The following is an 18847-nucleotide window of genomic DNA, read 5'->3' on the forward strand; positions in this document are numbered from 1 at the left end:
ATAGTAATGACTCAGGCTCTAAAGTGATAAGTGCCAAGAGAGAGATGGGGATGAAGACCTGTGGGCATCCAGAGGGAGACGCTCTTAAAGGGTTATCAGTAGAGACCGAACACCATCTAATTTACGTTCCTAAGATCTCTCTGGCTGCCGCGTGGGTTTAGGGAGGGTGTGAGCAGGGAGAGCCCAGGCAAAGAAAACAGCAAGCCTAAAGGCCCCAGGAGGGAAAGAGCTTGGTGCATCCCAGGATTCGTGGGTGCGAGGGTCTATGTGTTGGAGTCCAGTGAACAAGAGCTAGAAAGCGGACCGAGGGGCTTCCCTGGTGGCGCAGTGGTTGAGCGTCCGCCTGCCGATGCAGGGGACACGGGTTCGTGCCCCGGTCCGGGAAGATCCCACATGCCGCGGAGCGGCTGGGCCCGTGAGCCATGGCCGCTGAGCCTGCGCGTCCGGGGCCTGTGCTCCGCAACGGGAGAGGCCACAACAGTGAGAGGCCCGTGTACCGCAAAAAAAAAAAAAAAAAAAGAAAGAGGACCGAGATCAAGTTGGAGAGGTCAGCAGGGCCAAACCTTCAGGGTTTTTGAGAGGAGTTTGGATTTGAAATTTTGTTTTTACTGTTATAACACTAAAAACATTGATGTTCCATCACACGAAGGTGGAAATTAGATCAGCTTGGTGAAAAGCAGAGCTGTGCTTTTCTACATTTAGAACAATAGAAAGGGGATCTGCTTGTACACAATTGACCATATGAATGCCAGATTGTTGAAACGTTCTCATAATTGCTTGTAATGTTTCCTCTGGGGAATTTAAAATGAGGTCTTGATGAACTGCCGCCACCGATGCTGATCATACCAAGACCTTGCCCCAAGTACAACCCTAGGAAATATTTTCAGTTTCATTTCATTCTCCGAAGCATAATCCGAAGGATACAGCTTGGAAACAGCCTTTGCCCCTGAGCTTCCTGTCCTGACATCTTAGAGTTGTGTGTTTGAGCGAGGGTGGGAGTGTTAGGTGAGCCTGAGGCAGTCCACACACGTTGCTGCATTGTTTGTAGAGTTTCCAACTCCTGGATCTTCCTGCTGGTGGGGAGCTTGGGTGGTGGTGGGCAGATCGGCCTGTGTCTGGCTGCCCGGCAGGCTTTTCTAAGAAGCACCTTGAGGGTCAGTGATGGTATGCTATTATAGTTATTATGATAATAAATGCTTAAGTGCCAAAGAGGCAGTATACATCGGAGTCAGACGCAATTACCACCCAAGCTTTACTAGACTGAAATACATGAAAATCAGTAAAATGATTCGGTTTATGCAGGGCTTGAGGTGAACTTGATGAATCTCGCTCCTTTAGCTGTGGAGATCATCCCCGCTGACAGGGCATGGGTGTAATGAAGTAGAGTGAGGGGGTGGAGAGAGGATAAGACAAAACCTTGAAGAGATGTCCCTAATTTGGAAAGAGTACCATACAAATGAATAGTCAAGTAAGAGTAGTGGGTAGGACCTGGCTCCTATGATACAGAGTTCAGTGAAACGGGGAGAAAGATCCTGCTGCTTTTAATTCCTAGACTCTATAAGGCTTCAGGTCTATTCAGGGTCTGAGTCTGAGTTGTTTCTATATTTTCTGGTACAGTGATAGCTTAATGCCAGGTCCTGGACCCGTGCCTGTCCATGGTGAAGTGAGGAAAACAAGGATAACGTGATGAGTGTGTGACAAAGCCCAGTAAATGTCAAATAAGTATATATTTAATGTCTTATTTGACGAAATAAAACATTACAACTCCCTTTATTGAAATCTTGCTGGCTCAGGGCTATAGAAATCTTGCCGGCTCAGGGCTTCCCTGGTAGCACAGTGGTTAAGAATCCACCTGCCAATGCAGGGGACACAGGTTTGAGCCCTGGTCTGGGAAAATCCCACACGCCGTGGAGCAACTAAGCCCATGCGCCACAACTACTGAGCTTGCACTCTAGAGCCCGCGAGTCACAACTACTGAAGCTCGCTCACCTAAAGCCCGTGCTCCACAGCAAGAGAAGCTGCTGCAATGAGAAGCCCATGCACCGCCATGAAGAGTAGCCCCGGCTCACCACCACTAGAGAAAGCCCGTGTGCAGGCAATGAAGACCCAACACAGCCAAAAATAAAAATAAAATTAAAAAAGAAAGAAATCTCACTGGCTCACGAAGTCCCAGTGTCCAAAATGAATGAAATAAATGTATGTCTCATTGAGAACAGAAGGAAGGAGAAAAAGGAAGAAGAATCAGTTAAACAAAATCTATGAGTGAGGTCCTTTGGAGAGAAAGGGGATTTATCCAGAGAGGGAAAGGAAAATCTGCAACAAAATGACAGGTGAATAGTTTGATACATTTGTTATAGAAATAATTCATGATAATTTATTTTTTAAAAATCTATTGAAGTATAGTTGATTTACAATGTTGTGTTAATTTCTACAGTACAGCAAAGTGACTCAGTTATATGTGTATATATATATATATATTTTTTTTTCCATTATGGTTTTTCACAGGCTATTTTTTTTTAACATCTTTATTGGAGTATAATTGCTTTACAGCTGAAAACATCGTGCCTGATAGACAAATAGCCAAAGATCATGAACAGACAGATATCAAAGTAGAGATAAAACAGTAAAGCAGCATATGGCACTTTCAACCCTCCCTTCCTACTCACTTTACCCACCTCCAGCTACCTATTTCCTTTCACTGCTTTATGTATTTCTCCTTCACAAATATTGCTATCCACATATTCTCCCTATACTAGTTGCCTTGTTTATTTTCTTTTCCTCCAATTCGCATGAAAACTCCATGAAGACTGGAACATCTATTTGTTTTGTCTACCTCTAAATCCCCAGTGCCTAGAGCACTGCCTGGCACATAGATGCTCAATCTATATTTATTGGATGAATGGACCTTGACAAATGATTCCCAGCCGACCCAGGACATGTCCAAGACCCCCATCTTTATACTTCCATCACTTGCTTTTGTGTCAAGGCTCCCTGATGGAAACTAGACAACATATTTATAAAATTTACAGCTGACCCCAAATTTGGAAGAATAGCAAGTAGATTACAAAATAAACATGAAAAAAAATTCTAGACATAAAATTGAACAAGGCTAAACATAAGGGAAGGAAAGTATAATCAAAAGCATTTTTAGCATATCCTCTTGTTCTAAAGTGTATTATAGGTGTGTATTTAGGTCTGTGAATCTAAATAAATCATAATATAAGTTACCAAGAAAGGCTATTTTCTGGATTGGGGTCGTATGGAGAAAAGTGTCCCCTCAATTAACAGGGAAGAGAGTAAATGCTAAATATTGGTATTTGTATTTTTTTTTAACTTTTTTTTGGCTGCTGCCTCACAGCACACAAGATCCTTAGTTCCCCCACCAGGGATCGAACCCGTGCCCCCTGCAGTGGAAGCATGGAGTCTTAACCACTGGACCGCTAATGAAGTCCCTGGTATTTGGTTTTTTTTTCTTTTTAAAAATTTTTTAAATTTTTTGGCTGCATTGGGTCTTCGTTGCTGCACACGGGCTTTCTCTAGTTGCGGCGAGCGGGGGCTACAGTGTGCGGGCTTCTCATTGGTGGCTTCTCTTGTTGCAGAGCACGGGCTCTAGGCGCACGGGCTTCAGTAGTTGTGGCTTGTGGGCTCTAGAGCGCAGGCTCAGTAGTGTTGGCGCAGGGGCTTATTTGCTCCGTGGCATGTAGGATCTCCCCGGACCAGGGGTCAAACCCATGTCCCCTGCCTTGGCAGTCGGATTCTTAACCACTGCGCCACCAGTGAAGTCTGGTATGTGCGCTGTGGCCTCTCCCGCTGCGGAGCACAGGCTCTGGACGCGCAGGCCCAGCGGCCATGGCCCACGGGCCCAGCCACTCCGCGGCATGTGGGATCCTCCCGGACCGGGGCACGAACCAGTGTCCCCTGAATCGGCAGGCGGACTCTCAACCACTGCGCCACCAGGGAAGCCCCTGGTATGTGTATTTTTAAAGCATGTCCAGACATATGCGGCCATGTGGAGTCTTGAAGATGGTAGAAACACATCTAGGGGTACCCTGAAGTTTCCTGAAGTTCAAGAGAACGTTCATTCATTTGTTCATTAAAAATACCTCAAATACCTACTATGGACGGGGCACTGTGCCATACACTAGGGCTTTATATTTCCTTCTCTAAAGCATGAGATGTGTTTTCAGCCTGTTAGAATAGCAGAGCCCAGTGCAAAGAGTTGCCCTTGGACACAGCTTTATTTTTTTAAAAATTTTAAAATATTCTTTGGCCAACCTTTAAAAATCAGTAGATTTCGTACCCAAAGCCAGACTTCTGTCTTTAAAAAACATAAGTGGAAATGCTGATTACAATAGGCATCATTCCCATGGGGCTACCATTGGCTGGGGCTGAAGTGCTGCTTCTTCCTTTAGCCCTTTTGTCAGTGTCCCCACTGCTCCCTGTTGCCTTGCTCCTGGCCTGACAGTGCCCTTTGGCAACCAACGTGTCCTGGTAGTGACTGGGCAGAAATCAGTCACAGAATAAAAAAGGCCAGGCACAAGCTGTAGGAGGCCCACTTTATTAAGCACAGTTGTGAGAATATTCTGGAATTTGAAAAATAAAGAGTTTTTTTTTTTCCAGCAGTGAGAATGAATAATAATTGCTCTTAGGAAAGTTAGTCTAAATTTGGGAGATGCTTTGAGAGAGGCCATGTTTCACATGCATCAAGGACAGAAAGGATGATTCCATGCCAAAGGAGCAAATTCTCTCTCCTCAGTCTCTGGGTGTGAATGTTTGGAAGGTTCGACAGTGAGCCAAGTGCAGTGCAGCTAGGTGTTGAACTCAGCGCAGCCTGGTAACTTCAGAGTCCCACAGGCGAGGCTGGAGAGAGTTTCTTCCTGGCATTTTCACATACTGCAGGTACAGGCGGCCAATACATTCCCTAGGCCCGAGGCCCACAGGTCGCCTCACTCCAGCCTGCATAACCCTGGGCTTAAAGGGAAACCCATTTGAGAAGAGGAGGGTAGCTTAGCAATAGGTTTGTAGCTGAGTTCCAGAGTGGAGATGCTGGCCGAAGGCCTCCCTTACTGGAACTATACTGCGTCTCCATTGAAGGCTGTGAATTTAAAAGAGGAACATCAATGCTTGCATAGTAGAGCTTTAAAGGAGAAAGGACAGAAGGAGAGGGAAATGGTTAAAAAAAAGATTATAACAAGGTTATCTATTTTTAAAATAGTGCTCTAAAAATATATCATTTCCTTATGAAATTAACCACTACCAGCAAAAATTTGTTCTGAATAAAAAAGACACAATAGGGCTTCCCTGGTGGCGCTGTTGTTGAGAGTCCGCCTGACGATGCAGGGGACACGGGTTCGTGCCCCGGTCTGGGAGGAAAAAAAAAACAAAGACACAATGAAAAGTTCGTAATTATTTTGAGATTGCTCCCAAAAGTCATCCGGGGTAGAGAGGGCATTGGCTCAGTGTGTGATCCCGCTGGGTGACCTCACAAGGATCTCTGGCTGGTGAATTTAGCTCCTAATTGTGCCTAATGAGGTACCTGGTAGAAATTTCACAGCACATTACGGCTGTGTGGCACATCTGTTAGAAATCCAAAGAAACAAATTGGTTACACAAACATTCTTTGGGAAAGATTCAGCTTAGCAGCAGTTCTGTGAAAAAGCCCTGGGAGTTTGAGTTGAATGCAAACTTCATATGCTTTGAGTTTAATGAAAATGTTAGGCTCATCCATGGAATTATAATACCTGGTCCTGTTGTAAGCTGAGCTGTTCAAACCACACTTGAAGAACTGGAATAAATTCTGGTCATTTAAAGAAAGATAGTGAAAATTAGAGTTTGTTCCTAGGAGGGGCATCAAGAAGAAATCATGACCTGGGAAATGGTTGAAAGTCTTGGAGGTGACAGGTCTCCAGTTTAACCTGAAGAAGAAAAGACTAAAGAGGGAGATGCTCTAACTCTCTTCTGATACTCAAGGACTTGGCTGATGCAGTACCTTGTAAAACAGTGCCTGAAAGAAACGTCTGATGAGTACATAAATAAATGGAGAAGAGAGTAGGTATGCCAGTGTGTGTGCCTGTGTGTGTGTGTGTGTGTGTGTGTGTGTGTGTGTGTGTGTTGTTTTCCAGGGAAGAACAGAACACATGGTAAAAATTACAGGAAGGGAGGCAGATTTAAAACTGCATAGAAATAATTTGTAATAACCAGTGCTGTTTAAGGAGGGATGGGACATCTTACTAGATTAGGAAGAATTCTAGAAGGGTCTGAGTAACTCTCTATGAGAGAGTTATAGAAAGAATACCTACATGCAGTGGCAAGCCAGCTCTTGGAGGCATAGGGATAACATAGAAAGGTGAGGGCATTGCAATTGGACAGACCTGGGAGCAATTACATCCTTGCCACTTAGCTGTGTGACCTTAGGTGAGACACCTACCCCCTCTAAGCATTCATTTCTTCATCTGTTGACTGGGGATAATTAAACCCATGTTAAAGTGTTACTGTGAGAATGAACTGAGCTGCTGGATGTAAAGTCCTGGCTATAGAGTGGACTCTGGATCGATGTTCTTGACTTTGCCTAGATTAGGTGGCATCCAAAGGCGTAAGAGAGTGTTTTAGGAGCTCTTGCAAGGAAGCCACTTAGGGAAGTTCATCAGATATACTTGGTCACCTTTGCCACCTTTGTGCCTTCAGAGCTGACCCAGCCTGCACAAGGCAGCTGCTCCATACATGTTGGTACATTTGCCGGCTTTTTAAAGTCAGTACTCTGGATAAGTCATGGCCCTGGGCACTGCCAGAGACAGGCTATCACTGGGGCTGCGTGGCCAATGGAGACAGTGTGTCTGGGTGAAAGAAAGTGGGTTTTGGCATGAGACAGAGGTTCAAATCCCAACTCTCCACTGGCTCAAGTTACTTAACCTTTCCAAGCTGCATTTTTCTCATCTAAGGCAATGCCTATCTCATGTGAGTTAGGGGTGAAATAGCACAGACGAAGGACTTGATGTTCTTTTCTCAGTGGGGTCCTTTCAACAATCCAGGGAGGCACATAATGGAGACTGCATTTCTGAAAGAAGAAATAAGATTCAGAGAGTTGAAGTGATTTGCCTAAGGAATTAGTAGAACTGGTATTTGACACCATTCTTTTAACCTCAAGGCTCACCACCTTTTCCAAACCATGGCTGACACATTTTTTGAGCATCTGCTGTGTGCCAGGTACAATACTAAGGATTTCCCCTGTTACCTCATTGGTGGTTTCAGTCCCACATGGAGATGTTAGTCACTCCATGAATCTCTTTGGAACGTGCACAGGGTAAACTTTCCTAGACACTTGGGGAAAGTCATTCTTAATGGGACTATGGTTCTTTTTGACACCTGGCTTTGGGAGAGACACTTATGGCAGTGAGAGGGGAGGAAATACCTGTCCAGACAGTCATATTAGCGGCTCAAGAAAAGGGAACCCTCCTACACTGTTGGTGGGAGTGTAAATTGGTGCAGCCACTATGGAAAACAGTATGGATGTTCCTCAAAAAACTAAAAATAGAATTGCCATATGAGTCAGCAATCCCACTCCTGGGAGTATATCTGGACAAAACTATAATTTGAAAAGATACATGCACCCCTATGTTCATAGCAACACTATTTACAATAGCCAAGATGTGGAAGCAACCTAAATGTCCATGGACAGATGAATGGATAAAGAAGATGCAGTACATATACACAATGGAATATTACTCCACCATGAAAAAGAATGAAATAATGCCATTTGCAGCAACATGGATGGACGTAGAGATTATCATACTAACTGAAGTAAGTCAGACAGAGAAAGACAAATACCATATGATATCACTTATATGTGGAATCTAAAATATGACACAAATGAACATATCTACAAAACGGAAAACTACTCACAGACATAGAAAACAGACTGTGGTTGCCAAGGTGGGTGGGGAGGGATAGACTGAGTTTGGGATTAGCAGATGCAAACTATTATATATAGAATGGATAAATAATAAGGGCCTACTGTAGAACACAGGGAACTATATTCAGTATCCTGTAATAAACCAACCATAATGGAAAAGAATATGAAAAAGAATATATATATATGTATGTACAACTGAATCACTCTGCTGAAGCATTGTAAATCAACTATACTTCAATAAAATAAATTAAAAAAAATATTTGCTCCTCAGTCTTGATCATCCCTGGAGGGACGGATGCTAAGGGTCCTGAACAGATGACACCACCGGCTCTTACACGTAGTCGTGCCGGAGTGCACGAGCTGGCAGTTCTGAGGTCTTCTCCAGCTCATAGACTTGTACTACGGGGTTGCACAGAATTTTAAAAATGAATTCCTTGCAAATATTTAAATCAGGACTTTTCACATAGAAACACATAATAAAGATTTGGGGTTTCTCTGGAGGAGTCGGTAACACCGTCTGGCAACACTGACCTCATGTTCTCTCGTGTTCTCCCAGGCAACACCTGACCAGCACTGCTTCCTTAGGTAAAGCGACAACTCTCTCCATCATCAGGTGGTGCATTTGACCCCCTTACCTTCTGCCGTTGAGCAGTTTGAATTCATATGTAGTACCCTGGGCATCATTTGTATTCATAATAGTAAAACGCCCGGGAGGATTGCCCCTGACTTGTTTCCTGCTGACCATGTCTTTTTTTGCCCTGACCCTAGTCTGTGATTGCAGTGGGAAGTCCAGGCAATGCGTGTTTGATGAGGAACTTCACAGATTGACAGGAAATGGATTCCGCTGCCTGCACTGCAGTGACAACACGGGTGGCGTTCACTGCCAGAGGTGCAAGGAAGGATTTTACCGCCAGAGAGACAGAGACCGCTGTTTACCCTGCAATTGTAACTCCAAAGGTAGCTGGATAAATGGGGAAAGAAAGAGGGAGGGGGGAGGGGAGAGAAAGGGGAGGGTGTGAGGGGGAGGGGAGAGAATGGGGAGGGAGGGAGGCAGGGAGAGAGACAGAGCAGGCCAAGAGGGAGATGTTCAATTTCTAGAACAATTGGGAAGATACTGTTCTTTTTAGCGATTTCAATCTGAAAGGAAATATGTTTTTCTTAAGTCTGGGTTATAGGAACCAGCTGTGGTCTTTAGGGTACATTAGTTTGAATTCTAGTCCCAAGAGAGACATGCGATTACTTTCCTGGCTGATAACAGTCTGTGACCTGGGAACAGAGAAGCTTGCACTCTTCCAGTGATAGTTCTTCATATCCATAACTGTCCCTTTGACCGACCTCTCAAAAAATAAGAGATTAGAAAGATCTGTTTCTGGTGGTATGCTGGGTGCTAGCAATATGAAGTGATACTAATAGAAGAGACAGACAAATAAATAGGCAGATTAGAGTCATTCACAGGGCTGTGAACAGGAGAAAACAGAACAACAAATAGGAAGCACCTAACAGGGTGGCTGGTTCAGAGGAGAGCCTGTTTTTGTTGTTTGTTTTTTTAAAATGTATCACCCACTGCTGTATTCTCAGAACCATAGGTAGTTTTTGTGTACGCAGACGCACACATCCCGCTATATTGATCGTGGGCAGACAGTAAAGACAAGTTAGTAAATGTAAACAGGGAAAGAAGGTAAATAAGTTGGGACTTTTTAAAGCTACTTTATTTGTCTTTTATCTTCCTTGGTAGTATCTGTTTCTCCTCTTTGCCAGAAAGTGTTTAATAGCATAATATGATCAATATTAGTCTACCAAAAAGGTATAGCCTTAGTGCATGGCTGTGACTTAGTGTAGTTCTGTGGAGCCGTTTCTTAGCAGCAGCTGAAAGAGTCTAAAAATGGGCAGATTTTGGCCTAGCCATGACTTGCTGGTAGAGTGTGTCAGGGAGCCTTATAGAAAACTGGGGTGACCCTGTGTTGATACAGACCCATATACCAGCAATCATTCCCAGATTCTTCAGACTTGCTGCTATTATGTGGTTTAAGTCAGCTTTGCTCAGCTTTGTGGCTTTGACTCAGCATCCAGCATCCTTTGGGTTTAGCAGTTCTCCCTCTGAATCAAAGAATGTCGTAAAGAAAAATGATTCTACTTTAATGGGCCTTTAACCTCTCTGAAGACCCTTTATCCCCTTAGGTTATGCAGCTTTGTTGTGAGTCACTGGAGTTGGGTCATCCCAGCAAAATAATCAGCGAGAATGTGATGAGAAGTATAATTGGCTCAGCTGGAAAGCCTGGCCTGAAGACAAGGTTATTAGTCTTAGAATAGACAAGGAGCGTGAAGCCTAGCAAAGAGAGATGGTAATGAAGCTTTACCACGCCATCGTTTCTTTTACACTGTGTAGTCCATTGCCCACCCAGCAACAGTGAGCCTGGCTCTTTCTTTTCTTTGGGGGAATAGATATCTCAGACTCAGGGTGAACAGCCTAGTAGGAAGCAGTGGAGCCCAGCGATGATTTATATCTTGTATGATAGCTGCCATGCATTACACACTTACTCTATACCAGGCACTTTTCTAAATGCTTTCATCCAGTAATTAATTTAATCTTCACAAATAACCCTATGAAGAGGGTGCTATTATGATTTTCATTTTACAAATGAAGTATCAGAGGCTTAGAGAGGGAAGTTATGAAACTTGAGGGCTGAGTGGCATGTTGGTGGCAGGGACTGTACCCACCATGCGCCATCTCTGGCTACATGTTAGCCGCACAGGTCACTAAATCAGTGGCACAAATTTAATTTCTTATGTGATTTCTCAGTTGCCCAACCAGCCAGGAGGTATTTTTCACTTTCAAATAATAACTTCCCAAGGGAATTTGTTGTATATTCAATTTCAAATGCAGAATTCATCTTACCAAAAGCTACCATTCCATGCATGGCAAATGAAGCCAACAGCATTCATAATCCCGAAAGTGGTCACAGATTTTGGACATCACATCAATTTCTCCTAAATACAGCAACTAGGCTTATTTTATTTATTTATTTAATTTATTTTTTGTGTTTTGCTGTACACGGGCCTCTCACTGTTGTGGCCTCTCCCGTTGCGGAGCACAGGCTCCGGACGCGCAGGCTCAGCGGCCATGGCTCACGGGCCCAGCCGCTCCACGGCATGTGGGATCTTCCCGGACTGGGGCACGAACCCATGTCCCCTGCATCGGCAGGTGGACTCTCAACCACTGCGCCACCAGGGAAGCCCTAGGCTTATTTTTAAGTGATGATTTTGTGGGCTCAGCAACAGGGCTGAATTATCCTCAATTCTTATAACCCTGATAACGTTTTGTGGATACTTTGAAATTCAGTGTGTGTGTGTGTGTGTGTGTGTGTGTGTGTGTGTGTGTGTTTTCCTCCCCGATACCTAAATTCTTGAGATCTATGTAGACGTCAATGATATTGGGCTTGTTCTCTTAATTTTATTTTTTTTACATATATATGACCCAGGCAGTGGATTACTCAAGACTAAAACATTTGAGTTATTATTTAAGACATGTCTTAGATAATAATTTAATTATTATTAAATATAATGATTAAATAATAATAATAATAGTGTTATTTTAAAATGCAAGTGTATATATTTTTAAAGGGTTCTCAAAAGGAAGCAAGCTCTCTTGGTTTAAATTTTAAATATTAGTCATTTTAGAATACCTTCGTGAGTCCTCAGATGCATGTAGACTGTATTACATAAGTCCTGAAAGTGCTTATTGAAACAGTAAGCTGTTCTTCATCTGTCCTTTAAACCCAATTGTTCACAGTCCCTAAGAGTAGCTCATGATGTAGGAATTGGGACAGGTATTTTTATTTTAATGAGATACTCCGAAAACCCAATGCTATTATTTTGGAAGTTTGGGAGCATGAAATAAATCAATCCTATTCACAGTAAGGGCCTGTGTACGTTTCCATGTCAACTTTGCAAGGCTTGAAGGAGGCCTAGAAGATACGAGTATAAACTAGTTTTTTGAGCACCTACTATGTGTGAGATGTTGAATTAGGCCCTTCATATATTTTATTTATTTATTTTAACATCTTTATTAGAGTATAATTGCTTTACAATGGTGTGTCAGTTTCTGTTTTATAACAAAGTGAATCAGTTATACATGTACATATATCCCCACATCTCTTCCCTCTTGCATCTCCCTCCCTCTCACCCTCCCTATCCCACCCCTCTAGGTGGTCACAAAGCACCGAGCTGATCTCCCTGTGCTATGCGGCTGCTTCCCACTAGCTATCTATTTTATGTTTGGTAGTGTATATATGTCCATGCCACTGTCTCACTTCGTCCCAGCTTACCCCTCCCCCTCCCCGTATCCTCAAGTCCATTCTCTAGTAGGTCTGCATCTTTATTCCCATCTTGCCCCTAGGTTCTTCTGACTGTTTTCTTTTCTTTTCTTTTTCTTTTTTTTTTTTTTTTTTTAGATTCCATATATATGTGTTAGCATACAGTATTTGTTTTTGTCTTTCTGACTTACTTCACTCTGTACGACAGTCTCTAGGTCCAAGGCCCTTCATATATTTTAGTTCAAAGTTTTACAACAGCTCTACAAGGTATGATTGTCCCCACTTAAAGAAGGGATGTGTGTCCCTTTGCCCAAGGACACACAGCTAATCAGTGGCAGAGCTGGTATTTGAGGTGAGAATTGTTGGACCCCAAAGCCTGGGCTCTTTTCATGTCCCCCAGCTTCTAGAACTGTATTCTCTACATCATGTCCTATGGAATATTGTGTTTCCCAAGATAATAATAGGCGTTGCCTGTAAGAACGTCAAATAATGTTTGGAAACACTGGCATTAGAAAGTTAAGCAAGATTCATGCCTACTGAATGTGCTGTTATGTTGTAAATCTCTGAAAGATTTAGGACATACCATTTCCCAAACTCTTTTGAATACAGAATGCCTATTTCCATGAGATGACTGTCAACAGAAGACTGTGTTGTACAGTACTGTTTAGGGCTATTTGGGAAAAACCCCATAATAAAGTACAGTCTTCTCCACTTTATAACAATAATTTGTTGGGACTTCCCTGGCGGCACAGTGGTTAAGAATCCGCCTGCCAATGCAGGGTACACAGGTTCGATCCCTGGTCCAGGAAGATCCCACACGCCGTGGAGCAACTAAGCCCGTGCGCCACGACTACTGAGCCCATGTACTGCGACTTCTGAAGCCCCCGCACCTAGATCTAACCTGTGCTCCGCAACAAGAGAAGCCACCGCAATGAGAAGCCCTCACGCTGCAAACGAAGCGTAGCCCCTTCTTGCCACAACCAGAGAAAGCCTGAGCTCAGCAACGAAGACCCAACACAGCCAAAAATAAATAAAATTAAAAAAAAAAAAAAGAATAATTTGTTTCTGAAAAACTACTGTAGGGAGAGTTTTCTTAAATTGAAAGCATAGTTTCCATTAATTTGAATGGAGAAAAACAATGTGTTTCTGGGTCCCAGATTAACACCCATTTATGTTAAAAATAATTAAATGGTATTAAAGAAGGAACATTTAATGTTACTCATCAGAGCATAAATTCAAACAAGAATTTACCTTCTGGGGCTTCCCTGGTGGCGCAGTGGTTGAGAGTCCGCCTGCCGATGCAGGGGACGCGGGTTCGTGCCCCAGTCCGGGAAGATCCCACATGCCGCGGAGCTGCTGGGCCCGTGAGCCATGGCCGCTGAGCCTGTGCGTCCGGAGCCTGTGCTCCGCAACGGGAGAGGCCATGACAGTGGGAGGCCCGCATAACACACACACACAAAAAGAATTTACCTTCTTAGACCTGTCTGCTGTTTGTCTCTAAGTGCCAACCCCAGTGGTCTTTCCTCACTCTCATCTTGTTAAATGCTCTCTTGCCTTAGATCCTGAAAACCATCCCCTCTTCCTTCTCCCTTAACTCTTCCCAGAATTCTCCTCCGTGAGACTTCTCCCTGCTCCCATCACTTTTTCCTTAATCAGTGAGGTTCCATTTCTGTCCAAGGCACCTTCCCCTCCTCTATCTGCTCCCAGAGTGACCTTACACTTGCTATGGCTTCCTGTTCTGCCTGTGGGCTGAAGGCTCCTAAGTCTTCATCTGCAGCCTCTTTCTTGAGCTCCAGATGAACAGTTTCACCAAAGTTCATTGTGTCCCAAACTAAACTGGTTATCTTCTCTTGATGATTCAGTGTGAGGCTCTGTTCCTCCTCTGGCCTTCTCTGGTGTGTCAGGAGGCTCATATCTAGCAGTGCCCTCTGGGGACCTGCTGTCGTCTATGTTGATCCACTTTTCATCCAGACTCCTGTAATCTGGGCCATCACGTCAGGGGAGGGTTTCTGCCCTGAGAGCTTGCTGCTCTCCTGTCGCCAAGCCATCCTGCAGTTGCTCTAGGGTTGACCTTCTAAATAAATTGCACATCTGATCTTGTTGCCACCTGCCTGATCCTCTGAGAGCGCCCTATTATCCACAAATGGATTTGTTATCCTTCCGTCAGTTCTTAATCCACCAGTAGATACGGTGAGCTAATATGAAGTGCCCAATTCAGTGTCTCACACGTAGCAGGTGCTCAAAAAATGTAGTTTATGTTATTATCACTGAGGGCCCTTTCAAGTGTTGCAAAGTTGACGTGGAGACTTTCACAGACTCTAACTGTGAATGTGACTAATGTATTTCATGTCTCACCTGCGGCTATAGATACAGAGCCAATACTCTTATTGGTTTGAATTGTATCCACAAGTGAATTAAAAGTTCACAGACTGGTAAGAAATTAGGAAAAAAAGGAGCTAATGGTTAGAGTTCTGTTGACTTTATAGATTACGAATAGCCTAATTATCACAGTTAGTTGGAATATAGGGGTTACTTTGTAATTTTGCCAACTGCTGGGAAGTTATCAAGTGGGTGAGCCACCTTCCACCTCATCTTTTGGCTTTTTCCTAACTCATTTCACAATAGCCACATCCTCTTTCTTAAGGGTTAATTAATCCAACAGATTTCTGAGCCTCTTCTTTGTGTTGGGTGCTGGGGATACAGCAGAGAACATAAGCTGAGGTAGTCATCGGTAAGCAGGGCTAAGGGCGGGGGGAACAGTGGGATCGATATTTTAGATATGAGAGTCAGAGAAGGTTTCTCTAGGGAAGTAATATTTAATCAAGATGTAAGTGCTGAGAATGGGCCATGGAGGGGAGGTTCTGGGGAAGGAGCATTCCAGGCTGAGGGAGAAGCAGGCGCAAATGCCCAGAGGAGAGAAGCAGTTGGCACATTCCAGGAACAGGGAGGGGAGCTGGGGAGCTGGACCTCAGTGAAGGAGAGCGGGAGATGAAGCAAGAGAGGTCGAGTTTGTAGGCCGTGGTACAGAGTTTGCACTTTATTCGGCTCAGAGTGGGGACCCGCTGGAAGACTTATTAAACAGACGAGTCATATGATCTGAATTCCATTTGAAAAGGAACACTCTGGCTTCTGTAGAGAGAATGGAGCATAGGGAGAGAAGGATGGGGGCGGGAAGAAGAGTGTGAGGCAGGGTTCAGGTGAGAGAAGATGGAGGCTGGAACTGGGGTGTGGAAGGGGGTGCGGTGAGGGGTGGCTGGATTCCAGAGTGGCACATTTTGTTATCCGGAGCACCTCTTGCCTTTCATCAATATGCAGTCTGCGAGGTCCCGTTTTACAGAGCATGTCTATAAAAAATGAATCGTCGGACAAGTACTCTAGTGCCCCAAACCAGGTAAAATGCACAGGGTCTTCACGCCTTACCAGGGGTGATGCTCCAAGGGTGAGGATTTCTGCCACCCCAGGTAGGTAGAGATGTTTTTGGTCAAGAGGCTTTTTTGTACTCTTAAAATCATACCATACAAGCGCTGCCCCTTAAAAGATGGCGTTTGCCTGCCAGAGTTAAGGTAGAACGTGGCTCACTCTCTTATCCTGTCTTTGTGGAGGCCGAAGTGCTCATTTACCACTGTTCCTTCTTGAGATCTCAAGGATTTGACAAACTACTTCATGTTGAAACCAGAGTAGATATATAAATAATAATGCTTTCAGGAGTCATCTCTGTTCCTTTCCCTGAAGAAGCTATCCTTGGCTGTCAGGACGTTCCCTAGTGGGTGGATGCATACCCAGATAATGTGAGAGAATTACTAGAAGCAGCAGGTGGTGGTTATTACTTAGTATTTACTGAGCTCCCACAGGGTGACGTTTTCTTCCTAATGTTGCATAAATTAAATATTTCCTTTCCTTCTTTCCTTTTCCCTACCTTGTGGTCACAGGTTCTCTTAGCGCTCGATGTGACAATGCTGGACGATGCAGCTGTAAGCCAGGTGTGACAGGAGACAGGTGTGACCGCTGTCTGCCAGGCTTCCACACCCTCACCGAGGCTGGGTGCACCCAAGACCAGAGACTCCTGTAAGTGCCTGTCCCGTCACTGTGGCTTCCGCAATTGTATCAACATTAGGGACCGCTTAACATTTACTGAGTAACTGAGTTACTGAAACACCGTTTCGAGGACCTCACGTGGGCCATCTCATTGACTTCTCACAATAATCCTAAAAAATTGGGATTAGCCTTATGCTTGTGTTAAAGATAAGAAACTGAAATTGTGAGAGGATAAATAAGATGCCCTGTGTTACTGGTGAGGGTGGACTTAAAATTCAGGCTCAGAGTTTTGTCTCTGGAACCTAGGGTCTTCACCCTGACAACTGCCCCTCCTTTAGATGAAGTAGGATGGAAGTAAAGAGTCCTTCAAATTTTAACCTGGAACTCGTTTCAAATAAATAGACTCAGAGTAGAAGAACTTTCTGCATCATTTTAATCCCCTTTAGCTTGAAGCATTCTCTATCCCTCCTCAACTTCCTTTTTGGAAGAAGGTGGAGCATACGTTAGAAATCACATGACAAACCCACAGAGATGCAGAGCCTGGCAGGGTGTTGGGCTGGCTTAGAGGAGGGGGAGCCTGGCAGGGAAGCCATTGGCTAGAAGGCCACCCACAGAGGCATCGCCTCCCCATCGCCCATGTTTCCAACCCTTGGCCCATATGAGACCCACCCACCAGGCATGCCTGCACCATCCCCATTACCACTGGCCCAAGTTCTCTTACCATCTGGGCCTTTATGTAGATTGTTCTCTCCCAGACTTCCCTGACCCCTCCCTGGGCCCTGTCTCTCTTTTGTAAACCCTTGTAAAATATGAAGTGTGTTATATCACGGCTCTGCTCCAAATTTCCATTAGCTCCTTTCCCACCTAGAATGAGATCCAAACTTCTTATCTAGGCAGGTAGGGCCCTGCAAGACCCTCCTGCCCCCTCCACCCTCAGCCTTAGGCTACTGCTCCATTTCTCACCCCCTCCCAGCCTTCCTTTGCTTCTTCAAAGGAGCCAAGCTATGTGACGTCAGCCTTGGCCTAGAGCACTCTTCCCTCCCTCAGAGCCATGCAGAGCTTCGCTGGCTCCATCCCCACCTTGTCTATCTCCTCACAGAGACCTTCCAGACCAGTCTCCACCCCTCCGTGTTCTGACTCTGTTGTTTTACTCCTAGAGGACAGGGCTATCTCCTATTTCTTACTATCCCTGGTACTTAGCAACCAGCAGATGCTGAACACATGTTTCTCAGAGGATCCTGATAATGGTATAGAGGGACCAAGATGGGGAGGAGACTGTGGGAAGATGAAGATTGGGAAAGAAATCTTCAGGAAGCTGGTTGGGACTTGGCATCTGACTGGATGAGGAATGTGAAGGACGAGGAGTCAGACGCAGGCTTGGCAGGATTTGCTGGGGTCATGCGGCAGTCAGAGGGGGAGCAGGTCAGTAGGGAAAACACAACAGACTTGGTTTTAGACGCATGAGAAAAACACATGTGCTTATGTGCAGAACGCAGCGACAGAGACCGGTGCTTTGATGAGTCAGTCATTAGTCAAAGCTCGAGTCTGCACAAGTCAAGGAGATTGTGCTCAAATTAAATGAGGAAAATACTGATTTTTTTTCATCGAGAAAGTCTTGCGACCAAAAAAGAGTCAGCGAAACTAGTAGCAATTTAACTCCTAGGTATACATTCAAGAGATATGAAAACATACGTATCTGCACAGAAACTTGTACACAGATGTTCACATTAGCATTATTCATAATAGCTAAAAAGTGAAAACAACCCAAATGTCCATTCCAATGAATGGATGAACAAACTGTAGTATGTTCACGAGACAGGATTTTATTCAGCCATAAAAAGAAGGAACTACTGATACATGGTACAACGTGGATGAATCTTGAAAACATATTAAGTGAAAGAGGCCAAACACAAAAGGCCACATGTTGTACCATTCCATTGATAGGAAATGTTCAGAATAGGCAAATCTACAGAGACAAAAGTTGGTCAGTGGTTGTTTAGGGCTGGAGGGAGGGGATGGGGGTGATTCCTAAAGGACACGGGGTATCTTTCTGGAGTAATAAAAGTGTTCTAAACTTGGTTGTGGTGCTGGTTGCACAGCTCTGAGGGTCAACTAAAACCCATTGAACTGTATACTTTAAATGGGTGAATTACATGGTATGAATTATATGTCAATAGAAGTGTCACCAGAAGTAAGAACTAAATGAACCAAAAGCAAGTAGATGGAATCAATCACGATGAAAGCAGACACCACTGAATTAAACAATAGGTAAACAAATGATAACTTTTTTTTTTCTTAATGTCAACTGACCCAAACGGTCAACCAAACTAAACTAAACAGTTTTGTGATGAATGTGGTTTACATTCTGCGGCAAACCCCTCCTCTTTTTTTTTTTTTTTTTTTTTTTTTTTTTTTTTTTGCGGTACGCGGGCCTCTCACTGCTGCGGCCTGTCCCGTTGCGGAGCACAGGCTCCGTACGCGCAGGCTCAGCGGCCATGGCTCACGGGCCCAGCCGCTCCGCGGCACGTGGGATCTTCCCGGACCGGGGCACGAACCCGCGTCCCCTGCATCGGCAGGCGGACTCTCAACC

The 18847-nt window shown here is 44.4% G+C and overlaps 1 protein-coding gene across 1 annotated transcript in view; it reads left to right on the forward strand.

The window, feature by feature from the left end:
* Positions 1-18847, forward strand: part of LAMC2 (laminin subunit gamma 2) — a 60330-nt gene that overhangs the window by 12200 nt on the left and 29283 nt on the right. The window contains exons 2-3 of the mRNA XM_065874053.1: positions 8678-8866; positions 16152-16287. Of these exons, the coding sequence (XP_065730125.1) occupies positions 8678-8866; positions 16152-16287 (325 nt within the window). The remainder of the gene's footprint in view (positions 1-8677; positions 8867-16151; positions 16288-18847) is intronic.

The sequence above is a fragment of the Phocoena phocoena genome, chromosome 1 (genome assembly GCF_963924675.1).
Source record: "Phocoena phocoena chromosome 1, mPhoPho1.1, whole genome shotgun sequence".
Taxonomy (NCBI): Eukaryota; Metazoa; Chordata; class Mammalia; order Artiodactyla; family Phocoenidae; genus Phocoena; species Phocoena phocoena.